The sequence below is a fragment of the Antechinus flavipes genome, chromosome 2 (genome assembly GCF_016432865.1).
Source record: "Antechinus flavipes isolate AdamAnt ecotype Samford, QLD, Australia chromosome 2, AdamAnt_v2, whole genome shotgun sequence".
NCBI classification, from domain to species: Eukaryota; Metazoa; Chordata; class Mammalia; order Dasyuromorphia; family Dasyuridae; genus Antechinus; species Antechinus flavipes.
In genome coordinates this window covers 60,353,734-60,381,364 of record NC_067399.1, presented here as the reverse complement: position 1 = coordinate 60,381,364, position 27,631 = coordinate 60,353,734, and the positions used below count along the sequence as shown (strand labels likewise).

General features: G+C 41.4%; 1 protein-coding gene across 2 annotated transcripts; it reads left to right on the top strand.

The window, feature by feature from the left end:
- The first annotated feature begins 350 nt into the window (after window positions 1–350).
- Window positions 351–27,303, top strand: TSNAXIP1 (translin associated factor X interacting protein 1). 2 transcript variants are annotated; one of them, XM_051974975.1, is made up of 16 exons: window positions 351–491; window positions 8,888–8,987; window positions 9,440–9,546; window positions 10,922–11,048; window positions 12,778–12,871; window positions 15,900–16,096; window positions 16,546–16,681; window positions 17,357–17,526; window positions 19,538–19,697; window positions 20,283–20,413; window positions 20,671–20,796; window positions 23,732–23,893; window positions 24,597–24,706; window positions 25,279–25,399; window positions 25,842–25,948; window positions 26,940–27,303. In XM_051974975.1, the coding sequence occupies exons 1-16, from the start codon at window positions 439–441 to the stop codon at window positions 27,157–27,159; spliced, it is 2,121 nt and encodes a 706-aa protein (XP_051830935.1). In that variant the 5' UTR covers window positions 351–438; the 3' UTR covers window positions 27,160–27,303. The 2 variants fall into 2 exon arrangements, with proteins under 2 accessions (XP_051830935.1, XP_051830936.1); XM_051974976.1 differs by lacking the exons at window positions 17,357–17,526; window positions 19,538–19,697.
- The last annotated feature ends 328 nt before the right edge of the window (window positions 27,304–27,631 follow it).

The window sequence follows — 27,631 nt, the reverse complement described above, 5'->3', positions numbered from 1 at the left end:
AAAAACTACAATTCCCCATAGAAAAGCAGCTTCGGCCTCTCAGCCTTCGCCACACCCCCACAGCTACAGTCATTCTGTTGCCTTGGAGCGTGTTAATTTGTTTGCTTCTAATTCTTACCTGTCATCTGTGTGTTGGTGTTTTAAGGAAATCTCCCCCAAGTGGACGTGAGTTCCAGGCGATTACATTTGTCTCTACTACCAAAACCACCGATACAAGGGGCCAGAGCTGCCCCTAGTCGGGGACAGGGTCCCTGACCTACACTTTATGCCGCGTGACTCAGGCAGTTTCTCGGCCACCCTAATACGCGGGGGTCTTCTCGAGGCAGTGTTTCCACAGCAACAGACTGTAAACAAATACCAGCTGAGGCTCCTGGAGCTGTGGGCTGCAGGCTGCGGGCGGACGGTTGGCGCCCTAGGAGAGGGACGGGCCTCTGAACTATGGCTCTCCCTCGGCCAAGAGGCGATATTACCTTCTCCCCAGCAACAGTAAGGTATGGCTTGGGTAGACGCTTGTTCTCCCTTTCTCCTGGGAAGAGAGCTCCAGCCTCGGCGGGGTGAATCTCCCCCAAAAAGCTGGGCTCGACAGCAGACTAGCAAAGCTGCCCCGCGAGAGACCGGCACTCGCGGTGAGAGTGCCCAGGCTTATTAGGATAAAAATCACAAATAGTAACAACGAGCACTGACATAGTGCTTTAAGGTTTTCAAGGTGATGATTTGGTCCTATACCTGTGAGACAGGTGCTAGTATTTATTCTCCTTTTATAGATGAGGGACTCCCCGACTCAAAAAACTCAATAAAGGACTCGATCAGAATGATGCACTCTGAGTGCAGATCGAAGCACTTTATTTTTCATCTTTTTAAAAAATTTTTCTTGCAACATGACTAACATGGAAATTAGTTTTGCATGATTCCACATGTATAATTGATATGTTGTTTGCCTTCTCAGTGGGTGGGGGAAGGGCTAGAGAAAGGGAAGGAATTTGAAACTCAAAAGTTTTTTTTAAGTGAATGCTACAAAATAAATAAAGCAAAGAGGTGAGCAACAAAAAATAAGTTACCATTTCTGTAACATCTACTATATGCCAGGAGCTGTTATAATCCCCATTTTATAGTTGAGAAAACTGAGTTTAAATAATTTGCATAAGTTTACACAGATTTGAGCTCTGGTCTTCTTGACGACGTGAGACCTAGTTGCCTCCTTGCAAGCAGACACCAGTTTTGCCTTTCTTTGCACCCCAATTAACATAGTGCATGATACAGAATAGGCACTTGAAAGTGCTTGATGACTAGGCTTGGAGCTGAGCCAGGTTAAGGGACTTGACCAAGATCACACAGGCAGAAAGTGGCTAAGATGGAAATTTGAACTTGGGTTTTCCTGACTCCAATTGGACACCCTATCTACTACTGACACCTAGTGACCACTCCCATCAACTTGGAGTCATGGAATAACTCTCATTTCCATTGCATCTTAAGGTTTACAAAGAGCTTCCTCTCAACAGCCCTAAATAGTATTTATACTCTCTACTAGTATTATCCTTCTTCATATTTCAAGATAATAAAACTGAGACTTGGGGAGTTGAAATGATTTATCCAAGAGGGATACTAGCAAATTGGGATCCAGGATTGCTCCAGCTCATTCCACTGTACTATTTTGTGTCTCTAGTAAGATTTAAAGCTGGAAGAAACCTCAGAGATTTAGGCCAACCCCTCATTTTTCCAAGAGAAAACGAAGCCCCACTTATATCCCAAAGAAATACTAAAGAAGGGAAAGGGACCTGTATGCGCCAAAATGTTTGTAGCAGCCCTGTTTGTAGTGGCTAGAAACTGGAAAATGAATGGATGCCCATCAATTGGAGAATGGCTGGGTAAATTGTGGTATATGAATGTTATGGAATATTATTGTTCTGTAAGAAATGACCAGCAGGATGAATACAGAAAGGATGGGCGAGACTTACATGAACTGATGCTAAGTGAAATGAGCAGAACCAGGAGATCATTATACACTTCGACAACGATATTGTATGAGGACATATTTTGATGGAAGTGGATTTCTTTGACAAAGAGACCTGAATTTCAATTGATAAATGACGGACAAAAGCAGCTACACCCAAAGAAAGAACACTGGGAAACGAATGTGAACTATCTGCATTTTTGTTTTTCTTCCCGGGTTATTTATACCTTCTGAATCCAATTCTCCCTATGCAACAAGAGAATTGTTCGGTTCTGCAAACATATATTGTATCTAGGATATACTGCAACATATCCAACATATAAAGGACTGCTTGCCATCTAGGGGAGGGGGTGGAGGGAGGGAGGGAAAAAAAAATCGGAACAGAAACGAGTGTCAATATAAAGTAATTATTAAATAAAAATTTAAAAAAAAAAAAAAGAGAAAACGAAGCCCCAGAGTATAGACTGATTTGCTCCAAGTTAACAAAGGTGACAGAGCCAATAATAGACCTTTCAACTTAAAAACAGAGAAGGAAATTGGGACTTGAAGAAAAGGATGGTTTGTTCCAGGTCCTATAGATTAAATACAAATACAATCCTAATAGGTATAAGAGATTCACCAATAATAAATTTTTTTTAAAAACCACTCATGCTTATATAACACTTAAGGATGACAGGATTTAAAACTGGAGGGATTCTTAGGTTTCAGTAGAGTTCTCCATTTTACAAAGGAATAAATTAAGACCCAGAATGGGTAAGAAACTGGCCCACAAGGGTTGAGGGTTTTTCCCAGAATCACACAGGTAGGAAGTAAGAGAGCAAGATTTTTCTGACTTTAAATCTCCTGACCTTTCTACCACTTCTCATATTTTATCACATTTTCCTCTCAGTGCCGTTGCCACTTCTCTATGTGTTCTTGGGCAGATCACTTCCTTTCTCTGAGTTTTAGCTTTCTCATCTATAAAATTAGGAAACTGGACTAGATGGATGATTTCAGAGGACCTTCCCAGTTCTAAAATTCAATAATCTTTTTCTTAAAGTCAAAGAACTGCTCCAAATCAACTAAACTGATATTGTTCCTGAACTCCAGGGCCCCAAAGGACAATAAAGATGCAGAGACAGTTCAGATGTCCATGGAACCTACATTCAATGAATTAAGGCAGTCTCAGTAAAGTAAAACATAAGGTATCTGCAGTCAACGACCCTATATTCAATTCCTAGCCCAGTATCTGTATAATCTTGTCAAGTTACTGTTTCTCATTTACAAACTAAAACCCATGAAGTTGTCCTTCATATCAGCTATTAGCAAAGGAGGTAGTATATATTTTTGTAGTTGATGAATGAAGAAGTCTTGGAAGGTAAAAGTTGAAGATAAAGATGAAGACGTATGTCAGAGCTTATTCATGGAGGGTTCTCCCCATTGTTTTCATAGACCGTATAAATTACAAAATGCTTTAGACAAAGTAAGTTCATAATAAATGTATTGTTAAGTTAATATTGATTACATTCCCTTATGCTAAAACGTAATAAAACCTGGTATCAAATCTGGTCTTAGGTGTATACTAACTGTGTGATCTTGAACAAATCAATCTATTTGCCTCTGTTTTCCTTAAGGGTAAAATGGGAACAATAATAGCAGTTTCATCTCAGGGTTGTGGTGAGGATCAAATGAGATCTTATTTATAAAGTGCCTGGTATATAGTAGACACTATAGAAATGCTATTTTTTATTAAGGAGCTCACTATCTAATTGGCATGACAACATACCAACAACTTTGTACAAAGGAGATAAATACTAGATCAATTGGAGATAACTCAGTAGGACCTGGGTTCAGATATTGCTCTGATACTACTATTTTGAACTTGGGTATCTTATGTTATCCATGATCCTTGTCATTTTTTAATTGGAAAAAATTTGCACTGGTATTTGCACTGATACTGGCTGAATTCCCCCTCTTGAATCCCTCTGGAAAGATATGAATTGCTGAAAAGTGCTATCATGACCCTTTTTTTGGTACTCTCCCCCTTTCAATGAAATTCTGGGTGTTTTAGGAAGTTACCAACTACTAGCTGTAAGGGAACAGTTCTATTCTCTAATCTAAGACAAGACAAATCCAGAATAGGACACTACTCTTTAAACTATTTTGAAATGAACCTAACAAAGAAACCCTTCCATGGTGGATGAGGTGGTCAGAAGGAGGGATGTTTGCAGTTGCATTAATACAATCTGGCTCCAATGAAGACAACCCTACTTGACCGCAAATAGCAACTATCTTTAGGCTTCTGATGCTGGACTACTGATTGTAGAGGAACAGCACCACCTAGAGGACAGCCACTCATCGATCCTTGAAAGCATGGCTTTTAGACAGAATTAATGACCTCAGTCCCCCTCCTTCTCCGCCCCCCCCCCCCCAACTAGGGAGGATGGTCAAAGTAGCACTGAAAGTGGCTCCAGTTTTTTTGTTTGGTTTTAAAGTTATCATTTATTTTTAACATTCTTTCCTTTTTAAATTTTGGATTTTAAATTCCTCCCTTTCCATCCTCACCTTCCTATTGAAAAGTCAGTGTCAATTAATTGTATCTGTAAAATCTATGCAAAACGTGTTTCCATATTAGCCATATCCCCCCTCCCAAAAAAAAAGACAAAAATAATAAAGCAAGAAAATTATACTTCAATCTGCACCCCAAGTTTATAACTTTTCCTTCTGGAAATAAGTAGCCTTTTTTTCATCATAAGTCGTTTGGAATTGTCATGAATCATTATATTGATCAGAGTAGCCAAGTCGATCATTGCAACATTGCTGTTACTGTGCGCAGTGATCCACTGATTCTCACTTCTTGTTTTATCAGTTCATTTAGGTCTTCCCATGTTTTTTTGAAATCACCCTCTATAGCACAATAGTATTCCATCACAATCACTTTTTTACCACCAGAAAAAGAGCTGCTATAAATATTTTTACACAACTAGGTCCTTTTCCCTTTTTAGAAATCTCTTTGATATACAGATCTAGTTGTGGTATTGCTGGGCCAAAGGGTATGCAGTTTTATAATCCTTTGGACATAGTTCTAAATTGTTTTTTAGAATGGTTGAAGCAGTTCATGACTACCAACAATGCATTATTGTCCCTATTTTCCTATATCATCCTCTAGTATTTATCATTTTCCTTTTCTAGCATATTAGTCAATCTAATGGATGTAAGATGGTACTTCAAAATTGTTTTAATTTGCATTTCTCTAGTCAATGATTTAGAGCATTTTTCATAACATTATAAGTAGCTTTGATTTTTCTCTCCTGAAAGCTTCCTGTTCATATCAATTTAAATAAATTTATTTCAGTTCCACATAAATTTGAGAAATGAGACCTTTATCAGATCAACTTAACATAAAAAAAAATTTATATTGCTCTGTTGTCTATGGTACCTTTTAGCAAAATGTATCCCTGATTATCTATTTTAATTAGGTCTATTTTTGCTTTTGGTTAGTCTGAAATCATGATTACTACCCCTGACTTTTTTTAAACGTCAGTTGAAGCATAATAGATTATGTTCTAGGCCTTTATAACTCTACATGTGTCTTTCTGTTTGTAATGTGCTTCTTGTGATCAGCATATAGTTAGGACTTTTTTTTTTCTAATCCATTATGCTATCTGCCTCCATTTTATGGGTGAACTCACCCCTTTCACATTTATAGTTATAATTGCTAACTCTACCTCCATACTATTTTCTTCTGTCTTTTATGTTTGAATGACAAATTATCTTTTCATCGAGTGCATAAAAATCCTCTATTTCATTAAATATCTATTTTTTCCCCTGAAAGATTTTATTCAGTTTTGCTGGGTAGGTGATTCTTGCTTATAATCCTACTTCCTTTACTTTCTAGAATATCATGTTCCAAGCACTAAATCTTGGCAGCCATTAAATCTTGTGTAATCCTGACCATGGCTCCATGAAATATGAATTATTTCTTTTCAGCTACTTGAAATATTTACTCCTTGACCTGAAAGCTCTGCAATTTGGCTATAATATTCCTGGGAGTTTTGGTTTTGGTATTTTTTTTTTCAGAAGGTAATAGTGGATTTAAAAAAAATTCTACTTTAATCTCTGGATTAAATCAGGGCAGTTTTCCTAAAGAATTTCTTGAAATACGATTCTAGGCTCTTTTTTTAAAATTAGGCTTTCAGGTAGTTCAATACTTTTTAAATGACCATTCCTAGATTTATTTTTCCAGTCAGCAATTTTTTCTATAGTTCATATGTTCTATTTTTTTTCATTCTTTAGACTTTGTTTTGTCATTAGCTTCCAATTCTAATATTTAAGGAATTACTTTTTTTAGTGAAATTTTTATACCTCCTTTCAATTCAGTATATTGTTTTTTAAAGTGATTCTTCAGTGAATTTTTTTGTGTCTCTTTTACCAAGCTGTTAATTTCCTTTACGTAATTTTCTTGCATATTCTCATTTCCTTTCCCAGTTTTTCCTCTACTGCTTTTATCTGTTTTTTAACTCTTCCAGGAATTGTTGCTATCCTTGAGCCAATTAGCATTTTTTTTTTTGAGGCCTTATAGCCTTGTAGCATTGTTGTTTTCTTCTGAGTTCATGTCTTGTTTCTTGGCCGCCATAGTAAATTTTGATGGTCAAGTTTTGTTGTTGCTTGCTCATTTTTCTAGACTATCTCTTGGCTTTAAACTTTATGTTAAAGCTGTGCCCACCTGGAGATGAGGAGGCACTGTGTGCCAAGCTTCAGGCTTTTTAATGCTCCTGTTTTTAGAGTTTGTTTTGGAGATCCACTTCCAAGGTGATATATTCTGGTCTTTACCCAGGAAGGGCCTCTGCTTTCCTCCAGCCAATAGTGCTAGGACCTCTCTGCCTTGGAACTGAAACTCCAAACTGCATATGCACAATATGCCAATCAGTTCCCTGTCAGCACCAGCTGCACCATGCCAGAAAGGGCATCCTGCAATCTCTTTCTGAACAGTTGTTCAATCCCCTGGCCTGAGGGCTCCGAAAGCCACTTATGTTGCTTCTGCTGCCTTCACAGCTGCCTCCAAGGCCTGCCACTTGTGCTCCTGTTAAACTTGGCCAGCTGCCACTGAAGTGTTAGAAATCTCTTTTTCTGACCTCCTAAGTTGTCTTAGGCTTGACAAATGACTTACTCTGACCTTGTTGTCTCTGCTTCTCCAAATTTTGATCCGAGGAATTATTGTAAAGTTGTTTTAAGGGTAATGTTAGGAGAGTTGAGGTGGGTAGCTGCCTGTATCTTGACTTCCTATTTCCTTAAAGCCTCACACTGTTCTGCCTTGGGTTAGACTTCAGGCTGTCTGCAAATCTCTAGCTTCTCTCATTGCTTACTCGTGAGCCATATTTTCCAAAATAATTTTTGCCATCCTTCCCTATGTCTGCTTTTTCATTGAAATCTCTATGTCCCCTTTGCCACAAAGTCATCAAATGTCAAAAGTATCTGTAGATTGAGAACGGGGACCAAAATCTGGATGACCCGAATTCAGATCTAGCATAGGCCAATCACTTAATCTCTGTCTGCCTCAGTTTCCTCAGTGGGAAAACAAAGATAATCATAGTGCCTACCTCCCAAGCTCAAATGAGATATTTGTATAAGTGCTATAGAAATGCTATTTTTATTAAAGCACTAAGAGGTTAAATAACTTATGTGCGATCATTCAATTAAGGCTTCAACCCAGATCTTGCCAGCTCAGACTTCACACAGCTAGGAAATATTAAGTGTCTCAGGTCTGATTTGAACAGTTCATTTTTTAAAATAGCTTTACGTTTTACAAAATGCTTTCCTTACAAACTCTGTGAGTTAGACAAAACAGGGATTACCACACCCATTTTACAGATGAAGAGTAAGAGGTCTAGGGACTTTGCTTGCAGTCATACAGTTACTTAGGAAGAAGACCATGGCACAAACCTAGACCTCCCAGACTCCCAATGCCAGCGTGTTTTCCATGTCCTTTAACAAAAACTGTTCCCTTCAGCAGCATATCCAGTCCCAGTACTTATCCTGCTCTTCTATCCGACACTATTTATTTTTTCTAATTGCTTTTTGGCTAAGGCAATTGGGGTTAAGTGATTTGCCCAGGTTCACATCGCTAGGAAGTGTTAAGTGTCTGAGATCAGATTTGAACTCAGATCTTCCTGACATCAGGGCTAGTGTTCTGTCCACTGCACCACCTAGCTGCCCCAATCACTAAATTTTTTTTTAAGCAATCAAGAGTTAAGTGAAGTGTCTAGGGTCCCACAGCTAATAAGGATCTGAGGCTGGATTTGGCAGATCCTCTTGGTTCCAGCACTGGTGCTCTAACCACTACACCACCTGGCTGCCCCCGTGTGCCAGGCACTGTGCCCTGAGAGGCTGTTTGCCAAGAGATGAGCAGCCCTTGTGGTTACAGAGCCACGAAGAAAGGGACCAAGGACCAAAACACAGATCCTGAGGCTCTGAGCTCTTTCTGACAGAATTGCCTCTAAAGTTTCATCCAGCTCCTAGACCTCTCATCCTACCATAATCCTTCCTTCGCTGTGCCACCGGAGATGGTCTGAGGCTCCAGGAAGGGCTGGAAAGACCCACTTTCCTCCCTTCTACCACCAGAGGCCACCTCCTGATTATGGCCACATCTTCCCACCATGCCCAACTGGTAGATATTTTCTCTCTCTATTCGGAGACTGAAACACTTGGAAATAAATGACAGAATGAGTTAACATGAATCCTTGTCCTGTTATACTTGCAGGAGCCAGACCTCCAAGCCAGGAAGTGCTGGTGGAAAAAAGGAACATGTTTGTAGGAAAGGACAGAGAAGGCCAAGAAAACAAGATGGCCCTGACACTTGGGGGGTGGAGGAAGGGGAGAGGGTGGGTCTCATTGGTGGGTCTGTGAGTCTCCTCAACAAAAGCCCCAGTGACCCGCTCTTGTCCTTCTCACCCTCAGGGAACATCCTGTTTTTCCTGCAGTCAGCACAACACCCAGTCCCCTCCCAGACCCGAAGACTCTCCATAAACGTAAGATCTTTCAACACCGAAAAACCCCGGTGAGTGTGATTTCCTGTAAGCATCCTTCCACAGACAGCTGACAGGCCCGATGTCCCAAGCCAGCATCTCCCTTTTCCGTCTGGACCCTGAAGTACCCCCTTCCTCCATCTCCATTAACAGAGAAGGATGTGGAGAAGCTCTGGGGAGCCTCCGATGGCAGAGTCTGACCCCAGAGCAAGGAGCAGGCAGCCCCAGGCCGGGAGGGGATGGGTGGTGCTTTCGGGCAAGGGGGAGGAGAGTCACGGTCTCAGGCTCTGAAGGCAGCGGACTTTCCATGAATCCTCCCCATCCCCGGGCCAACAAGCACTTGGTGCTCTGTGCCAGTCGCATCCCTGCCCACAGGCCCGTGGGGGAGGCAGTCCCCTGCAACCACTCCCTCCAAGACACAGACCCAGAGAGCCTCGGCTGAGCCTTCCCCCACTGAGCGCTCTCTCTTGTACCTGTTTCTCAGCCACTTCATTTTTCCGTGGGTGGCCGTCTGTCTTCATGGCCTGCATATGCCAGTGCACAAGCTATCTTACAGAACCGCAAACCCTGCTCAACCACCGACAAAACGGGGTAAGCATATGGCAGTGGACATACACGGGCACACGCGTCCTCATGCATGCACATGTGTGTAGCATCCCTGCCAAGTGCACATACACACATGCACACGGGTGCAGCATCCCTGCCGAGTGCACATACACACATGCACATGTGTGCAGCATCCCTGCCGAGTGCACAGACACACACGCACACGTGTGCAGCATCCCTGCTGAGTGCACATACACACGTACATGTGCCTTGCCGAGTGCAATACACACATGCACACGTGTGCAGCATCCCTGCCGAGTGCACGTACACACATGCACACGTGTGCAGCATCCCTGCCGAGTGCACGTACACACATGCACATGTGTGCAGCATCCCTGCCGAGTGCACGTACACACATGCACACGTGTGCAGCATCCCTGCCGAGTGCACATACACACATGCACACGTGTGCAGCATCCCTGCCAAGTGCACACACACACACACGCACACGTGTGCAGCATCCCTGCTGAGTGCACATACACACATGCACACATGTGCAGCATCCCTGCCGAGTGCACATACACACATATGTGTGCAGCATCCCTGCCAAGTGCACATACACACATGCACAAGTGTGCAGCATCCCTGCCGAGTGCACATACACACATGCACACGTGTGCAGCATCCCTGCCAAGTGCACACACACACACACGCACACGTGTGCAGCATCCCTGCTGAGTGCACATACACACATGCACACATGTGCAGCATCCCTGCCGAGTGCACATACACACATATGTGTGCAGCATCCCTGCCAAGTGCACATACACACATGCACAAGTGTGCAGCATCCCTGCCTAGTGCACATACACACATACGTGTGCAGCATCCCTGCTGAGTGCACATACACACATGCACACATGTGCAGCATCCTGGCCGAGTGCACATACACACGTATGTGTGCAGCATCCCTGCTGAGTGCACATACACACATGCACATGTGTGCAGCATCCCTGCTAATGCTCACACTGTACACATGTGTGCAACATCTCTGCTGAAGCATGCACATGTACTCATACATGTATTCATGTGCATACACATCCATACACGCATGTATACACACACTCAAAAAAGGGCCACGATAAGAAGAAGGGGCCTACATGTCAGGACAGATTTTTCCCAAGGTCATCCCAGACTTTCCACTCTCTCTTCCTACTGGGTGCCCGGGGGAAGGGGGTTGTGACCACTTCATCCCAGTGATTCTTTTTAAATACTCTGCACACAAACAGAGCTGACTTCTGGGGGTGCTGGGAGGACAGAGAATTGCCCCGCAGATGAGAAATAGCCTTTTCCAAAGAGAAAATTGTTCTAGTTTGTCTCTACAATGGAGAACCAGCCTCCACATTGCTGTTTTCTGCAGGGCCAGAGACAAGCCCGCTCTCACCGTCGCAAAGCCCCGATACCTGGAACAGCTAGAAGATTACCTGAGAAAAGAGTTGCTTCTTCTGGACATGACCAAGGACAATGCTGAGGAGCTCAAACTCCAGGTGCGGCTGCTCTGGTCTGGCCTGGAGAAAAGGCCTCCCTTGTGGGAGGGGTGACTTCTGGGGCCTAGAAGCAGCAGCCCCCCAAGCCCTTCTGTCTGCCAAGGTCAGCAGTGAGTTAGCTTGGAGTTGAACCCAGGAAAAAAGCCTACAAATGACTACCCAGAAAAGTCCAGTCCAATGGTATGGTGCTGGGTGCTGGGTGCAGGGGAGGCTAAAACAAAAGCAATCCTTGCCTTCAGAGAGCTTCCACTCTAACAGAATGTAAATAAGCATGGAAGTGATCAATTGAAGAGGGAAAGAGCTTTAAATAGGGGACTTAGAGAGGTCTTCCCAAGGATGTGGCACATGAGCTGAGTTCTGAAGAAAGGATTCTAAGAGGAGATGAATATATTCCATATGTGAGGAAGCCTGGAAAAAGGTGTGGAGATGGGAATCGAAATACTGGGTTTGGGGAAGGGTAAATTGGCCCATTTGGCTGGATTTTAGAGTACATGAAGGTGATATAAAGGCTGAGGCCAGATTGGGAAGGACTTACTGCCAAATGAAGGAGTCTGGATCTTAAAAGAACCAAGGACCCGACCTCTTGGGAGCAGGAGAGTGACAGGGCAGGGTCTCTGCTTGAGGAATGTCACCTGGCAGCTGCATGGAGAGTGGATGGAGAGGGGAAGTTCAGAAGTCCGATTAGGAGGCGATAGTCCAAATAAGAAGTGGCAAGACCATAAACAGGACAGAGTTGATAGGAATGGAGATAAGGGGATGCATGGGGGAAACAGTGCCCTTCTTAGAGGGGTCTTTTCAGAGCCAACAGTCCGACTGAGTCAAGCACACAGCAACGAGTCTCATTTAGGAGATCTCAAGATAGCTTATCTCTGGAACTCAGTTTCCTGGTCTGTCAGATGGTTACTCTGAGGTCTCCTACAATTGCAGAATTGTGCTTCTCTGTGTCCTTTCTTGCCCCTCCGGTTTCCAAAAGCGGGTCCACACTAATCTATAAGGGCTGTCCTCACATGAGCACATGCATCTGCTCTCTGCTGACAAAGCAGCATCTTATAGGTCAAAGATGGATGATTCTGATGGTCACAGACCAAACACACACAGGAGAAATACTGGTCCAGCGCAGTTTAAAACATGATTAATGGCATTAACATCATCCACAAATCTTACAAAGTCAAGGAAATGCCATATTTGAAGAGGGAGGAGACAAAAAGAAGCCAAAGACTCAGGCTGCTAGAAGAAACGCTGATAGAGACCATCCCATTCAGACCTCCTCATTCGGTGAAACGGGGCTAGAGAGGGAAATCCCTTGCCCAAGGTCTAAGCTGAAAATGATGGGAAAGCCAGAAGAAAGTTTGAGAGTCTCAGGTATAGGGAAGCTTGACAAGAGAGCTTAGAGGCTACCACATGAGTACTGCTCCTGTCCCATCAGATAGAAGGGAGATGAAGGTGCATCCCTTCTGTGGGCATTTAGACAGCAGAGCAGAAATGCTAAAGTGAGCCAATCTTTGCTTGTTTGTATTTGGCAAAAGCAGTGACAGTGGCCATGATAGTTGTGGGATTTCTGTTTGTTATCCTGGTCATTTGCCATTCTCTCATCACCCAGTATGGCCCCAGGGAATGGAAGTGAAGAGGGAAAGTCATCTCCTCAGCTCTCCTGTCAGAGTTAGAAATAGCACAGCTAGTCTTTCCCTGACTTTCCCTCCATGGTTTGTTTCTCTCCTTTTTTCATCAGCCTTACAGAGAGATCTTTGAATTCTTTATAGAGGACTTCAAAACCTACAAACCCTTGTTGTCTTCCATAAAGAATGCATATGAAGTCGCGCTGGGTAAGTAAGACCTCCAGTGCCAGCCTCCAGCCAGCATATATGCAGGGAAAGCTCATAGGTGCTACCTCCAGGGGCAAAGTGGCCAGGTTTCCCTGCACTGTGTGGTTCTGTAATTCTTGGAAGGTCCTTCATAGGTAGTAGAGGGGACCTGGAAAGAAATCACCCAAAATCTATTCAACAGCCAGTCTGACATCCTCTGCTCTTAGGTTCACAGGGTGAGAACATCCCGTTGTAACTACCCTAGGTACCTCATAGCTTCAGAATGATTCACAAATTAATTTTCCCAAAACTTTTAAGGGGGGGAGTTGGGTTTCATTCCCTGCCTCACAGAAGAGTTATTGGAACAACTAGGTATAACCCATTTTGCCCCTTTAATCCTGTGCAAATTGCTTAATGTCTCAGTATTCTAAGAAATGCTGAAGGACAGGGATTCTTAACCTGGATTTATTAACTGGTTTTATTTTATTTTTTTACATTTTGGTAACTGAATTACAATATAATTGGTTTTGATTAGTACTCTGTATTTTATTTTATGCATTTAAAAACATTATTCTGAGAAAGGGTCCATAGGTTTTACAATAGGGGGTTATGAGGTTATCACAGTCTCTGAAGAAGGGTCCTTTTATCTTTGGGCCCCTGTATTCGGGATGCCATTTCTTCAGCTAGACAATGGTCAAAGAATCTAAACCTGGAGGCAACCCTGAATACTGTCTAGGCCAACTTTACTTTTTTAGCCCTAGTACATAGAGAATGTTCTGAGAAGTACAACTATGAGGATATGTATGTGTTCAGTTTTTTTTATATAATAACTGCTTTTTACTTTTCAAAATATGTGCAAAGACAACATTCACCCCTGCAAAACTTTGTGTCCCAACTTTCCTCCCGTACTTCCCCCTCTTTCTTCTCCGCTAAATAGCAAGTAATCCAATAGAGGTTAAACATGTACAAGTCTTCTAAACATATTTCCACATTTATCATGCTGCGATGTACTCAATTTCTAATCAGTCTGCTATTCATACATACAAATGAGCACTGTCTTCTTCCAAATAACTACCTAGAGAAACTTATCCCAGTAATGTGCTCATGGCTTCAAATACCCTTCATGATGGATTTGGAGTCAGAGGATCTGAGTTAATCTGGCTCTGCTGCTTATTACTAACAAATCATGTCACCCTTCAGAGCCTTGGTTTCCTAGTCTGTAACATTAGGGATTTAGATTAAATGATCCTTGAAATCCTTTTCACCTCTAGATCTTATGATTTAATATCTGGATTCCTCTTTAAGAACAGCCTCCAGAAACAGTAAATGAACAACAAAATGAGTTTACTTTTTGGCTCAATATAAGACCTTTCTTGCCATTAGGTTTGACTAAAACTAGAATGATCCATTTTGTGCAGTAGTTATCCATATTCAACAGAGGTTATGTGAATGTTTATTAGCAATATTGTTGAGAGGCAGGCAAGATGAGCTCTGTAGTCCCTCCCAAATCTCATTCTACTTTTCTAGCCATCCATCTCTCCTTTCTCTTTTTCTCCCTCTCAGTCACTCTCCCTATTTCCCATTCTCTCCCTTCCTTTCTCTTCTTCCCTCTCATTCTCTATATCTTCTAATCTCTTTCTCAACACACATACGCACACACACACACACACACACACACACACACACACACACACACACATATATTGGCTGAAGCAATTGGGGTTAAGTGACTTGCCCAGGGTCACACAGTTAAGAAGTGTTAAGTGTCTGAGGCCAGATTTGAACTCAGGTCCTCCTGACTTCAGGGCTGGTCTATTCACTGCACCAACTAGCTGCCCTTCAACATATATTCTTAGGCCTGGATTTCCCTACTTTATTCATCAGACAACATACTGAATAGTTTAACTGTTTCAAAAAATCAATCTGCTCTCAAAAATCAAGAATTTTTTTTTTTTACCATTGAGAATATTCCCCCCAAAAAGACACTATAAGCTTTAGAGGCCATTCCCAAAGAAATTCAAATCCAGAGCAATGTTAGTGTCATTGGAATAAATATAAGCCTCCCAAGGGGACTATTTTTGATTGTTAATATTTGTTTAAATCTTTGTTTTGGTGTATTCACCAAATAATAAGTCAGTAACTATATATTATACAGGGTTTCCCAAAGGCTGCATCCAGACTCTCTCAGTTCATTCTCTGAAGGTAGATAGCATTTTTCATCTTGAGTTCTTCAAAATTAGATCACTATATTGCTGAGGAAAGACAAACCATTCCTAGTTCATCATTGTATAATATTGCTACTACTGTTTACGTGTTAACCTGGTTCTGCTTACTTCATTTTATATCATGATGTTCATGTTGTAATTTATTTTTCTGAAAATATCCTACTTGTCATTTATGATAGCATAGTATTCAATCATAACTATATACCCCCACAATTTGTTCAGCTGTCCCCTCAATTTCCAATAATTTGTCACCATAGAGCTGCTATAAATATTTTTGCACATCCTTTTCCTTTGATCTCTTTGGGATATACACTGGTTGTTAATGCTGGGGTAAAGGGTATGCACAATTCTATGGCCTTCTGTAGCCCTAAAGCTTCTTATACCCAGGCTTGGCCTAACCTGCTATGTGAAGAATGTAGCTGTGGATTTTTCTGGGCAGAAGGCTGTCTGGCCCCTGCAGTCTTCAGGTAGGAAGAATGGCTAGACTCTAGGCAAGTAAACCAAGTGGGATTGTGAAAGAAGCACTGGATTAAGACTGAAACAATTTAGAGTCCAATATCTCAGTTATGGACTGTGTGACTTAGGCAAGTCCCTAGATCCGGATTTCTATGGCAATGTTTCCTAATCTATAAAATGGATTTCGACTAGATTTTAATCTTATAATCTTTTAAACACCTGCTTCCTAGAGTCACCACTAACCAATCTAGCTCTTCTTGAAATGGTTTTTACCCAGACCAATGTTCAGGGACCTGGATAACTACTCCCCCCACCAACCTACACCCCTGGCCTGAAGGATTTCCCTCACATTCTTTGGCTTTGTTCAGCTCACTTTAGGGAGAAGATTAGGTCTCTGGAGCCACTGAAAGCCATGCTAGTCACTGTTTCTGAAGACTGCAATGAAAAAATCCTGGCTATCAGGGCAGAAGAGAGATATGAAATCAAAATGTTAAAGAAAGAGAAACTTAATTTATTAAAGCTCATTGACAAAAAGAATGAAGAGAAAATCTCTCTGCAGACTCAGGTGGGTCACTTCCTTCCCTGCTGACAAGGGAAGGGGGGGAACCAAAGAGAACCCTGCAACTTAAGAAATATCTTAATTAGGTATATCCAGCCCTATCTGAAAACTTACACTGAAACCTCCCTATGCGTTTAGTCATGGTCCATGGGTCAAGATGAGAAAAATGGGTCCTCCTCAGTTCTCCTTGTGAATCCCTGTCTTCTCTGGATCTCAGAATCAGTTCCATTTCCCCTTCGTCCTTTTCCTCAATCCTAATTGACTCCTAAGTGTCCACAAAAGTGATACATAACTTGTTTTTCCAGTTTTACGTAATTGGTAATCAGAAGCACCATTAAACTAAAATTTCCTAGATAGAACATGCCCTTCTAGCCTCTCATCTTAGTCTAGGTAAGGTCAGAAAACTCATGGCTGCCCCTGAGTATGGTCCCAAGCTGAACTTGTCTGTCCTGCAGGTGACCAACCTACGAAAAAACTTGGCAGAGGAATATCTTCATTTCCTTAATGAACGAGATGCCCGAAAGATTCTTATTGCAGATCTTAATGAACTTCGATATCAGAGAGAAGACATGTCTCTTGCCCAGTCTCCAGGTAGATAAAACAGTTTTTAAGCCTCCTTCTGGTTTCCTTCTTGGGTATAGTCAGAAATAAAGGAAGGCATCAATATTGTTCTATAAGGTCTTCTGCCTAAAAGGCTGCAGTAAAAAATACCAAGGAATAGTAATGATTTCTAGACCAAGGAGAGCAGGAATAAATCTCATATCTGAACTATAAATATTCCATAAATAAAGATGGACAGATGAGAAGGTGAAGCAGGGGCTACTGTGATTGTCTCAGTTCTGCTTGAGGCAACAGAGCATAAAGGAAAAATCAGTAGATTGGAGCCCAGTCACCTAGGTCCCAATCCTGATTTTTCACCTCTTTCTAATCACTTAATATCTCTGAGCCTCAAACTTGGATAAAGAAGAAATTGGATGAGATCTTTCCTTCTTTGTATACTTTCTTATATACTAATCACATTCTACTTTGTACCATAGTTATTTCTGGTAGCTTATGTCCCCTACTATAGGCTAGGCAATATATCATCTCGCCTCAAGTACTAGGACAAAGCCTGGCACAAAGTTAGGGATTCAGTCAAATGGAACAGCCCGGTGGCTGGAGTCACCGAAAGCTGCATCAAGAAGAAAGGAAGGGTTTTAGATGATTTTTGTTGTAACTTGAAAAGAGACAAGCCTGGGACATTAATAGGGCTCATTATCTTTCAAGATGTGAGCAGAGAAGATCCTGTAAAGTTAAACCTCGCTTTAAAGATGTGTCGTCAAGACCTCACCAGAACTCAGAAGGAACTGAATACGATGAAGGCAAATTTTGGGGATGTTGTCCCCAGAAGGGACTTTGAAATGCAGGAGAAAAAAAACAAGGCATTATTGGAAATGGTGAGGCTATTTCCTCCACTGTGGAGCTGGATATGGTGGGGGAGGAGGGTTTTATTATATGATTCAGAACTATAATGAACCTTAGCTATGATTTAGGCTGATAATCTCATTTGACAAATCATGAAATTGAGGCCAAATAGCTAGGAGAAAGGAGACAGAGCACTGGTCCTACAGTAAGACTCAAGTCCAACAGTAAATTCAAACACTCACACCCTGGGCAAGTCACTTAGTCTGCCTCAATTTCCTTATCTGTAAAATGAGGATAATACTAGTAACTATTTCCAAGTACTGTGAAGATAAAATGACATTGTTTGTAATTTAGTATCTTATTTTCCCTCAGGTATAAGTAAAGACAATTTTTTAAAATAGCTATTTTTCAAAACACATGCAAAGATAGTTTTCAACATTCACCCTTGAAAAACTTTAAGTTCCAAATTTTTCTCTCTCCTTTCCCTCTCCCCCCCAAGACGCCAAGTAATCCAACATAGGTAAACGTGCAGTTTTTCTATACATATTTCCACATTTATCATGTTGCATAAGAAAAATCTGATCAAAAATGTTGTGATCCACATTTAGTCCCCACAGACCTCTCTCTGGGTGCAGATGACCCTCTTCATCACAAGACCATTGGCACTGGCCTAAATCATCTCATTGTTGAAAAAAGCCAAATCCATCAGAATTGTTCATGGCAGAATCATCTTCTTGCTGTGAACAATGTTCTCTTGGTTCTACTCATTTCACTCAGCATCAGTTTATCTAAATCTCTCTAGGCCTTTCTGAAATCATCCTCCTGATTTTTTCTTATGGAACAATAATAATCTATTACATTCACATACCATTATTTAGCCATTCTCCAACTGATGGATATCCACTCAGTTTCCAGTTCCTTGCCACAACAAAAAGGACTACTATAAACATTTTTGCACATGTGCAAATCTCTTTTTATGATCTCTTTGGGATACAGACCCAATAGAGACATCACTGAATCAAAGGATATGCCCAATTTGATAGCCTTTTGGGCATAGTTCCAAACTGCTCTTCAAAATGATTGGATTGGTTCACAATTCTACCAACAATATATTGATGAATAAAATTAATTTTTAACGTTTTTTAAAACAACTTTTGAGTTTCAGATTCTCTCCCTTCATTCCACCTGCATTGAGAATGCAAGCAATGTGAGTGAAGTAAGTTATACATGTATGATCATGCAAAACATTTCCATAATAATCATGTTGTAAAAGAAAAGGGACCAAAAAACTCTCAAGAAAAAGTTTTTTTTTTTTTTAAATATGCTTCAAACTGTATTCAGATACCATCAGTTCTTTCTCTGAATATGAGTAGCATTTTTCATCTTAAGTTCCTCAGAGTTATCTTGGATCATTGTTTTGCTAAGAATAATTATATCTATCATAGCTGATCATCTTAATTATATCATTGACAGATGAACATCTTACACTATTGCTATTATTTTGTACATAGTACTTGGAAGTATTTCCAGGTTCTTCTGAGAGCATCCTGCTCATCATTTCTTATAGTACAATGGTATTCCATCATAATCACATACCACGATGTAGTCAGTTGTTCCCCAATGGATGGGCATCCCCTCAATTTCCAATATGTAGGTCCTTTTCTTTTTTGGAATAAAGATCTTATCTTTAGTAGTAGAATTGCTAGTCAAAGGGTATGCATGGTTTTATAGTCCTTTGGGCTCCAAATTGCTTCACAGAATGATTGAATTTGTTTCCAACTTCACCAACTGTAGATTGTTTTTTTCTTCCCTACATTCCCTCCAGCATTTATCATAAAATGATATATTTATAAATTTAGCACTTGTAAACCCCAAAGGACTACATGCTAGTTGTTACTATTATTACCCAAGGTCACTAAGAGTTCATCAGGAACTCCCCAGAGGTCCTTTTCACTCAAAAACTAGTGCTTGTTCCACAGTAACACTAAATTGTCCTTCCTTAAGGGCCTCTAGTGTTTAACCTGAGCGGGACATGTCTTCCAGACGGAGATTTTAAAAACTGACTATGAAGAGATACGAAAAGAGTATGACACACTGCTACAGATTCATATGACGATTGTCAAAGATAGGGATGAATTCTACACTGAGTTGCAGGAGATACAACGAACATCCACTCCCAGGCCTAATTGGACTAAGTGTGAAGGTAACCAGCAGGCAGGGAGAAGGGCAATAAAGTCTTGGGCTACAATAACAAAAACATGCTAAAAAAACAAAAATGAGGGAGATCTTTAGAGTCCTGCTACTCTGTGTTCAGAATACCATTATTTAGAATAACCTGGAGCTCATTCAGAATAGGGTGATCAACATGATAGGGGAGACTATAAATGACCTAAAGCATGTTTAACCTGGAAAAAATAAGACTTGGGGACAGGAGATGGGTCATGGTAATTCTTTCTCAGAATTAAACTTAGGTTGTTTGGACTTAGAGCTTAAACCTTGAAGCAGTGAAAATTGTAAATAAGCAAAATTCCACCCAAGAAAAAAATTTCCTAATGATCCAGAGGTTGAATCTACTTTTTTTAGAAGGGAGTGGGTGTTTCCACCTCTAGAAGCCTTCAGGCAGAAGCTGAAAAACTACTTGTTAAGGAAAATGTAGATGGAATTTTTGCTTAGTTATGGCTAGACTAGTGGCTACCTACATTTCTGATTCTAGGAGCAATTTTTTCTTATCTACTTGGTCCTTAGGCTCATCAGCCTCTAGATTTTTCCCTTGCTTTTTCTCTCATAGGTGTGATATCAGGGGGACAAGAACGCTGGCGCTTTTTGTCTCAAGGGAAAAGCAGCGACCAGCTTGTTGATGTGCTGCTAGAAGAGATTGGTGCAGGACTTCTCCGAGAAAGAGAAACCTTTCAGGGCCTGGTAGGACCTTTCCCTGGACTTGGCCAACACACTTATCCCCTGCCCCCCAAGTTCATTGAGGGGCAATTCCTGATTTTGCCTCTCTGGAAGTACCATTTACACCCTGTGGCTTAGGGAGGGTTTCAAATCCTAGTCAAAACTGGCCCAAGCTCAGCAAGTTGGCCCATAATAAGTGCTTAGTAAATAACTGTTAAATTTAATAAGAGCACATTGGCTCAGAAAATTCCAAGGTTGGTAGAAATATATCCCTTTTCCAGGGCATTACTGAAGACATACCCGAGTTCCTTCGGACTGAAGGGTTCATCCGAAACAAAAAGCTAAGCAAAAAGGAAGTGGTGGACATCATCAAAGATATCTGGAAAGAGCGGATGGCTGAAGAACAGGTCTTCAAGTTGATTGTGGTTGGCAGGAGGGCAAACTATGGGAGGAAAGTAGGCAGGTGGTGCTAATACTTCAACAGGACTGGGAGGTTGAAAGGGGCCCTCACTCTTCTAGCCAGGGAATAGAAACACTCCCCCAGTAGTAAGGGTGGTGGAGACCGTGTAGATAATGGGCTTTTTTGGAAAGTGGTATGAGTTCATCAAAGATGAAAGAAAAGTTCTTTGGCCTTTAGGAAGGCAGAATTCTTTTTTTTTTTTAATTTTATTTTATTTAATAATAACTTTGTATTGACAGAATCCATGCCAGGATAATTTTTACACAGCATTATCCCTTGCAATCACTTATGTTTCGTTTTTTTCCCCTCCCTCCCTCCTCCCCCCCCCCCAAGATGGCAAGCAGTCCTATATATGTTAAATATGTTGCAGTATATCCTAGATACAATACACATTTGCAGAACCGAACAGTTCTCCCACTGCACAGGGAGAATTGGATTCAGAAGGTAAAAATAACTCAGGAAGAAAATCAAAAATCAAATAGTTCACATTCATTTCCCAGTATTCCTTCTTTGGGTGTAGCTGTTTCTGTCCATCATTTATCCAATGAAACTCAGTTAAGTCTCTTTGTCAGAGAAATCCACTTCCATCAGAATACATCCTCATACAATATCGTTGTCGAAGTGTATAATGATCTCCTGGTTCTGCTCATCTCACTTAGCATCAGTCCATGTAGGTCTCTCCAAGCCTCTCTGTATTCATCCTGCTGGTCATTCCTTACAGAGCAATAATATTCCATAACATTCATATACCACAATTTACCCAACCATTCTCCAATTGATGGGCATCCATTCATTTTCCAGTTTCTAGCCACTACAAACAGGGCTGCTACAAACATTTTGGCACATACAGGTCCCCTTCCCTTTTTTAGTATCTCTTTGGGGTATAAGCCCAGTAGAAACACTGCTGGATCAAAGGGTATGCACAGTTTGATAACTTTTTGGGCATAATTCCAGATTGCTCTCCAGAATGGCTGGATTCGTTCACAACTCCACCAACAATGCATCAGTGTCCCCGTTTTCCTGCATCCCCTCCAACATTCATCATTATTTTTTCCTGTCATCTTAGCCAATCTGACAGGTGTGTAGTGATATCTCAGAGTTGTCTTAATTTGCATTTCTCTGATCAATAGTGATTTGGAACACGCTTTCATGTGAGTGGTAATAGTTTCAATTTCTTCATCTGAAAATTGTTCATATCCTTTGACCATTTATCAATTGGAGAATGGCTTGATTTTTTATAAATTTGAGTCAGTTCTCTATATATTTTGGAAATGAGGCCTTTATCAGAACCTTTAATTGTAAAGATGTTTTCCCAGTTTGTTGCTTCCCTACTAATCTTTTTTTTTTTTTTCCGGTTGTTTTTTTTTTTTAATTTAATTTTATTTAATAATAACTTTGTATTGACAGAATCCATGCCAGGATAATTTTTACACAGCATTATCCCTTGCAATCACTTATGTTTCGTTTTTTCCCCTCCCTCCCTCCCCCCCCCCCAAGATGGCAAGCAGTCCTATATATGTTAAATATGTTGCAGTATATCCTAGATACAATACATATTTGCAGAACCAAACAGTTCTCCCGCTGCACAGGGAGAATTGGATTCAGAAGGTAAAAATAACTCAGGAAGAAAATCAAAAATCAAATAGTTCACATTCATTTCCCAGTGTTCCTTCTTTGGGTGTAGCTGTTTCTGTCCATCATTTATCCAATGAAACTCAGTTAAGTCTCTTTGTCAGAGAAATCCACTTCCATCAGAATACATCCTCATACAATGTCGTTGTCGAAGTGTATAATGGTCTCCTGGTTCTGCTCATCTCACTTAGCATCAGTCCATGTAGGTCTCTCCAAGCCTCTCTGTATTCATCCTGCTGGTCATTCCTTACAGAGCAATAATATTCCATAACATTCATATACCACAATTTACCCAGCCATTCTCCAATTGATGGGCATCCATTCATTTTCCAGTTTCTAGCCACTACAAACAGGGCTGCTACAAACATTTTGGCACATACAGGTCCCCTTCCCTTTTTTAGTATCTCTTTGGGGCATAAGCCCAATAGAAACACTGCTGGATCAAAGGGTATGCACAGTTTGATAACTTTTTGGGCATAATTCCAGATTGCTCTCCAGAATGGCTGGATTCATTCACAACTCCACCAACAATGCATCAGTGTCCCCGTTTTCCCGCATCCCCTCCAACATTCATCATTATTTTTTCCTGTCATCTTAGCCAATCTGACAGGTGTAGTGATATCTCAGAGTTGTCTTAATTTGCATTTCTCTGATCAATAGTGATTTGGAACACTTTCATGTGAGTGGTAATAGTTTCAATTTCTTCATCTGAAAATTGTCTGTTCATATCCTTTGACCATTTATTAATTGGAGAATGGCTTGATTTTTTATAAATTTGAGTCAGTTCTCTATATATTTTGGAAATGAGGCCTTTATCAGAACCTTTAATTGTAAAGATGTTTTCCCAATTTGTTACTTCCCTACTAATCTTGTTTGCATTCGTTCTGTTTGTACAAAGGCTTTTTAATTTGATATAATCAAAATTTTCTATTTTGTGATCGGTAATGGTCTCTAGTTCATCTTTGGTCACAAATTTCTTTCTCCTCCACAAGTCTGAGAGATAAACTATCCTATGTTCCTCTAATTTATTTATAATCTAGTTCTTTATGCCTAGGTCATGAGGAAGGCAGAATTCTTAAGGGGATTCAATAGCTCAAGGCAAATGATGAAGCAGGCTTGGTAGCCATCCCACCAGCTCCCTGACCACTCGATCTCCAACCTTATTCCTTCATTTAACTTTTTTAGGCAGTTGGGGTAGTGCTCTATCCATTACACCATCTAGCTGTCCCCACCCCTTCATTTCTTTGCAGAAAGAGAAAACTACCACCTTGGGCCAGTTTTTCCTCAGCTACCTGCAAAAACGCTTTGGGGAGGCCTCTGCCATGGACTGGTCCTACACCATTTTTGAAAACATCAGACTCTTTCACTCCAATGAGGTCATGAAACTGTTTCATGATATCTTGACAGGACTGGTGAGTTTAACCCTAACACCCTAGAAAGAGAATCCATTTTGTCTAAAGTTGAACAAGCAAAAGAGGGAAAAGCATATAAGATCAATGAATCCTAATTTCAGACCTAGGAAAAAAAATCTTTGAAATTATCTAAAGCTATTCTAATGTGGATAGAAAAAGCAAACCTGAGTTTCCATCCTAATCTTGACACTTGATGATTGCCATTGATGATGAGGGCAAGTTCCTTGACTACCCAACCTGGGTTTCTGTTTGTTTCTCTATAAGATATGGTGTCACCCAGTGGACATAGCACTGTGTGCAGGATCAGAACCCTTTCTCAAGGGCCTTGTCTTGTTCCCCAAGTTACTTCTCCTCAGATTTTCAAACATAAAAGATGCAGACTAGATTAGATGACTTCTAAGGAACTTTTCAGATCTGATCTATGGGAATATGAGCTCTCTAATGTCCTCTACAGAATTCCCTTCCATGAAATCTTCTGAGTCTGCATCCACAGAAGGGGCGTGGTGGTTACTCCTGGGCAGCCTGCACAATGCCCCTTTTTCTCTCCTTACCTCTTTCCTTTGCTTGTAAGCCCTGAGGGGTTTAAAGGAAAGGTCTACTGCCCCCCTCTGGGATTTGCTTTTTCCCTAGGCAGGTTTCTATAGGCCAGCAGCAGAGTGCATCACCCCCAATTCCCAGTCACAGAGTAGGCTTTTCTCCCCAGGCAAAAGAAAATGTATTCCTTGACCAGAAAGAGCTCGAATCTTATCTGCTGAAGGAGTTGACTACGGCTGACAGCCAGAATGAAGGAAGCCTCACCCTAGATCAGTTCAGGTTGGAAAGGCCAGAATCCTAGCAGCCTCCAAATAGTTTCCCCCACCCAACTCTTCCATGCCCTAGAGCAGGATCAGGGCTTAGGAACACCAAGAGACAAACTCATGGAGGAACTCTTTTCAGTTTTTGGTTCAGTTTTGGTTCATCCCATCTGACATGAATATCCCCTTGGGCATATTGGTTGATTTGAACTGATCCTCCACTGGAGTTTGAGGGCTCTACAGGAAAAGGAATTATTGAGCAGACCATGTGTTAACACTCTCTGCTCTCAGAATACCCTGGGAATGCTGCCAAGTCTCATTTAAACTTAAGTAAATGGAGGGAAGAGAGGGCTGAGTGTCATTCCCCGAGACCTTACTAAAAATCCATGACAAATCAGTAAGAGCACATCTGACCCATTCCTACCACACTATCACCATGGACAGTCCCACTCCATTTGTTTATCAAACTGTTCCTGCCACCCTTCATCTAATACCATGGCCAGATGGCACACAATCATTGGGTGTTTGTTGTATTAAAATTAGCCCTTGGATTGGTTTCTTTCCCACTTCTTGGTAACTCTTACTATACAGCACAGTGCTCAAGACCGCCTTTCCCCTCAAGACAGAGGAACAGATTCAGGAGTTGTTGGATGTGGCCAAGGACCCATTAGAGGAGCTTGATATCATTTACTACCGAATCTTGTTTGCTGAGGTAACTACCCCTTGGCTTTTGCCATTGTCCCATCCTTCATGAGAAGATCGATCCAGCCAGGGCTTCCCTCCCTAAAATAGCTCAGCCCCATGCCACCAGGTTTGAAACACTGTCCCTGGGTTGTCTAGGTTGATCTTGTAAACTGAACTCCAGCAGTAAAATCGATGGGCTGGGGCCCAGATAGGTGAAGCTTGGTTAAACATTGAGGAAGGACTTTTTGTTCAATAGGAACCTTCCTCCAAGTCTAAAGGGAAAAAGATAGATGAATTCTCATTTCAGTCTCCCTCATCCTAAGCTCCACTGTAGGATTCCTTTTTACAAAAGTGGAATGAGTAGTTTCTTCTAGTCTACACACATCATTCTCTCACCTATAGTGGATGGCATAGACACAGATCCAGAACTGTTACACTAAGTCCTAACTAGGGTCTGTGACCTTTCCCAGGATGAAATGGGTGTTTCAGGGCCCTTTGTCCATAAACTGTGGAGTCAGGCCCAAAATGAGAAGCAGGCCTATCTACAGGAGTTGGAGACAGAACTAGGAGCTAACAAGTAAGTATTCCCTTGACCCAAACTAACACTTCTCCATTTCCTTTCTGCTACTCTTCATCCAGAAAAAGCAATGTTAACAGTTCACATTTATAAAACATTTTTAGGGTTTGTAAAATGCTTTTCTCATAGGGACCCTATGACATGGGTAATGCAGATAGAATCTCCATTTAATGGGTGAGAAAACAGATTCAGAGATGTGATGTGCCTGTGGTCACAACCCTAGGGCCAGAACCATAATGTAAATCCTGTGTTCTCCACTTTGTTAAATTTTCCAGATTTTTCTTTTCACAGATACCTGTCTCCCCTCCCCCCCCAATTCCCTAACTTTATATCTGATTAAGTGGCAGTAAGGATATTGTTCTAGACCCAGAATCTGGGAACATCCAAGTTTACATCTTGCCTAAGACACTTAATCTATATGTGACCCCAGATAAGTTACCTAAATTAAATCTTGTTGAGTTTTAGTTTGCTCCTCTGTAAAAATGATAATACCCACCTTGCAGAGCTGCTGTGAGAACCCCATGAGAAATTCTACTTAAAGCACTACATTTATAGTTGCTATAATTAAAAGACTGTCAGCTCCCTGAGGAAAGAGCTCTTATCAGCCTTTTTGGTCTTTGTATGGTACTTTCCCCAGGCTGTTTGACAAATGTTTCCTATTAAATTCTGATTTCAAGTCCTATTCACTCTTGCCTTCACTATTGGACTGCTGCTTGTTCAGAGTATAAAGTAACCTTGGGCAAGCCAGGCTCTTGGAAGGCTATAACCTGAACTCATAGCCCTGAGTATGCCATATAGGATCTGATGTAGGGTCCTGCAGAATCTGTGCCCCCCTAGGCCTGCTCTTCCTATTATCTTGGGGGAGAGGCAAGAAATGCCACATCCTCCCCATGGAGTTTTCACCTTCCAGTGACCATCTGATGGGGCAATACCTGGTGAGGGCTGGAATGAGGGGAGCACTGCTGAGGCCTAACTGTTTTTTTTGGGATAGGTTGGCCGAGATAACCCCAGGACAGCTGCGCCAGGCCCTGATTTCCATTGACCCCTCTCTGGATGAGCAAACCCTGGACTACTACGTGAGCCAGGCCTTCAACACCCCTATAGCAGAACTGGATGCAAACACCCTCGAGGAAGAAGAGGTCCTGCTAGCCCACTTACAAACTGGAACTTTCAAGAGGATGGGCCCTCGAGAGCTTGAGCCTAGTTCCTAGACTGTCTTCTAGCCAACCAAATGAAAACTCCCACCCTTGTCCAAGGAAAGAGGGACAGAGGTCAAAAGCCACTCCAAACCACAGCCTTCTTCCCTTCCTCCACCCCCATTACAAGAGCAAAGATTCTTTAATTTTGAAAACAAATATATCATTTGTAAGAATTTGAGTTGTCTGCATGGTGTGCAGAGGGAGAAAAGGAGAAAGAAATAAGGATGACTTCAAGGAAAACTGAGTACCAAAGTGGGAATCAGTAAGAAAACCTGGAGACCTGGATTTGAAGTCCTAAAGATCTATATCTGAATCTTGGTTCAGGTCAACAATCCAACAAGCACTTTCTTCCTATGGGCCATGGGCTAGGCCCTGGCTGGAGAGACAGGGACAAAACTCATAGTCCCCACCCTCACAGTCCTCAGCTTATTAGGGAACACACTATGTATAAACAGAAGAATGTTGGAGCAAAAAAAAAAAAAAA

Excerpts from the sequence above, each read along its gene's own strand:
- TSNAXIP1 (XM_051974975.1), top strand. The coding sequence starts at position 439 with ATGGCTCTCCCTCGGCCAAGAGGCGATATTACCTTCTCCCCAGCAACA. Across the intron at positions 8,988-9,439 it reads TTCAACACCGAAAAACCCCG|CCACTTCATTTTTCCGTGGG; the intron begins GTGAGTGTGATT and ends CCTGTTTCTCAG. Across the intron at positions 23,894-24,596 it reads ATGATATCTTGACAGGACTG|GCAAAAGAAAATGTATTCCT; the intron begins GTGAGTTTAACC and ends TTTTCTCCCCAG.